The following is a 2,049-nucleotide window of genomic DNA, read 5'->3' as shown; positions in this document are numbered from 1 at the left end:
GGTGCGGGGCGGGAGGCCGTGGGCTCCCGGGGAAACCTCGCCTGGCGGTCTAAGGGCAACCCGTCAGGAGTAACGGCAAAGCTTTGTAAAGGATGAAATGTTTTCATTATTACTGTCATAACACGTGCACCATAACTAAGGACGCAGGTAGGCATCTCGCCCAAAGCGTTGCCCCGCTCCAGTTGTATTTCTCAGGTGCGGCCGCCCTGCCCGGCCCTCCCCCTCCGGCGGGGCTCGGGCCTCTCTCGGAGGGGGTCCCCTCAGGCCCGACCGCGGCGGGCGGGCTGCGGGCGCGTTCCGTCCCCTGTCAGGAGGGGACAGTCCCTGAGCTGCGCTCGGCCTGGCGGCCGCCGGGGCGGTGCCTCCCCCAGTCCCCGGGAATGGCCCGGCACAGCTTTGGCGCCTCTCGGAAGAGTTCTTCTGGCCCGAAGTGTCCAACGCGGTTTAGCAAAAACTAAGGAGCAATTGTGTGTTATTTTGTTGGTGCGTCTCTGGGTAAGACAGCAGGTGGAGAGGTAAACTTTTTAAATCACAGCAATACAGCTGACTGCATCCCAAGGTTTATGTTGTGGGTTTTTTTTAACACTTAACGTGGCAGTTGTAAATCAATAATTTATGAGATTTATGAATATGCCAAATCCTTGAAAGGCATCTATTTGAAAATCACCATTAGCTGCTCAGATTTACAGTAATGTTTCATGGAATCATAGAATGATTAGAATTGGAAGGGACCTTAAAGATCATTGAGTTCCAACCCCTCTGCCCTGGGCAGGGACACCTCCCACCAGCCCAGGTTGCTCCAAGCCCCGTCCAACCTGGCCTTGAACACCTCCAGGGATGGGGCAGCCACAGCTTCTCGGGGCAACCTGCCCCAGGGGCTCACCACCCTCACAGTCACTAATTTCTTCCTATTTCTGTAGAAGTTATATTTTAATGTTTGAATGCATAACTGTGGTCAGTCAAGCGTGTTACTGTGTTATTTATTTCAGGTATGTGGGCGCATTCGATGACAGTTCAAGATTACCAGGATCTCATAGATAGAGGATGGCGAAGGTAAATTTAAAAAAAAAAGATACAAAGCCAAGTTGTCAGTTTAGATTCGATTTAGAATCCAGATTTAAAATTTAGGTTTGTGAAAACAGTTAACTAGTTTCCATAAGTAATTGGAATAGAAGTATTTGTCCAATGCACTGTGACTTTTTGTAACATGATACTGTTATCAGGTTATTTTAGAAGGATAGTGTTTTAGTTTAATAGCAGACAGCTGAAGAACTTGCTTCTCAAATTTAGTTACTCTTCATTCAACATTTGGATACTATTTTAACACAAAAGATTGGTCTTCCACTTACTTTGTAGAATAAGTAAAAAATCAATACATCTTTATTGTTATTTTTAGAAGTGGAAAGTACGTCTACAAACCTATCATGAATCAAACGTGTTGTCCCCAGTACACGATAAGGTAAGAAGCTCAAAATATACTACTGTAAGTCATTTGACTGTTTCTAATATGTTCAACCATTTGTGTTTACTGCTTTAAATACAGAATACTTGAAAAGTTTATCTGCTTTTAATGATACTTTGAGTGCTAAATATATGCTGTTGGGTTTGTGCACAGACACATCAGCGGCTCGGTGATGTTTTCCTGTAAGCGATCTGCGAAGCGCGTACCCTTGCTTTTTGCCTCGGCGTTGCAATCCAACTGCTCGCTGGTTGTGGCTGACCCAGTACGTCTGTATGCCACAAGCACTGCTTTAGTAGCCCAAATAAGAGAGACTGTCAGTTGAATGAATAATTCTAGGTAGGCTTTTCCAGCCTTAGTGGTTCGTATCAATGCTCTATCTATAAGATGGATAAGTGAAGAATTGTGGTGTTTTAGCATCCTAGGAAAGCTTTTTTTTATGCAGTGCTTGAGGTCACCTTAGCATATTTTAGTGATTATAGTGATAGACACGCAGAAAATGTGCCATAAAGAATGATATTATGCAGTACAAGGCAACATAACATTAACTCAAAAGTGTTGATAAAATATTTGAGCACTTAATGTAGGGA

General features: G+C 44.5%; 1 protein-coding gene across 1 annotated transcript in view; it reads left to right on the top strand.

Annotated features, from left to right (window-relative positions):
- Positions 1-991: 991 nt before the first annotated feature.
- The window catches only part of ATE1 (arginyltransferase 1), a 79,203-nt gene continuing 78,145 nt past the window's right edge, over positions 992-2,049 (top strand). Inside the window, exons 1-2 of the mRNA XM_009881593.1 lie at positions 992-1,053; positions 1,397-1,459. Of these exons, the coding sequence (XP_009879895.1) occupies positions 992-1,053; positions 1,397-1,459 (125 nt within the window). The remainder of the gene's footprint in view (positions 1,054-1,396; positions 1,460-2,049) is intronic.

Source organism: Charadrius vociferus, unplaced genomic scaffold (assembly GCF_000708025.1).
Source record: "Charadrius vociferus isolate BGI_N301 unplaced genomic scaffold, ASM70802v2 scaffold282, whole genome shotgun sequence".
Taxonomy (NCBI): domain Eukaryota; kingdom Metazoa; phylum Chordata; class Aves; order Charadriiformes; family Charadriidae; genus Charadrius; species Charadrius vociferus.
The sequence above is the reverse complement of the archived record's forward strand: the minus strand, read 5'-3'. Positions and strand labels throughout refer to the sequence as shown.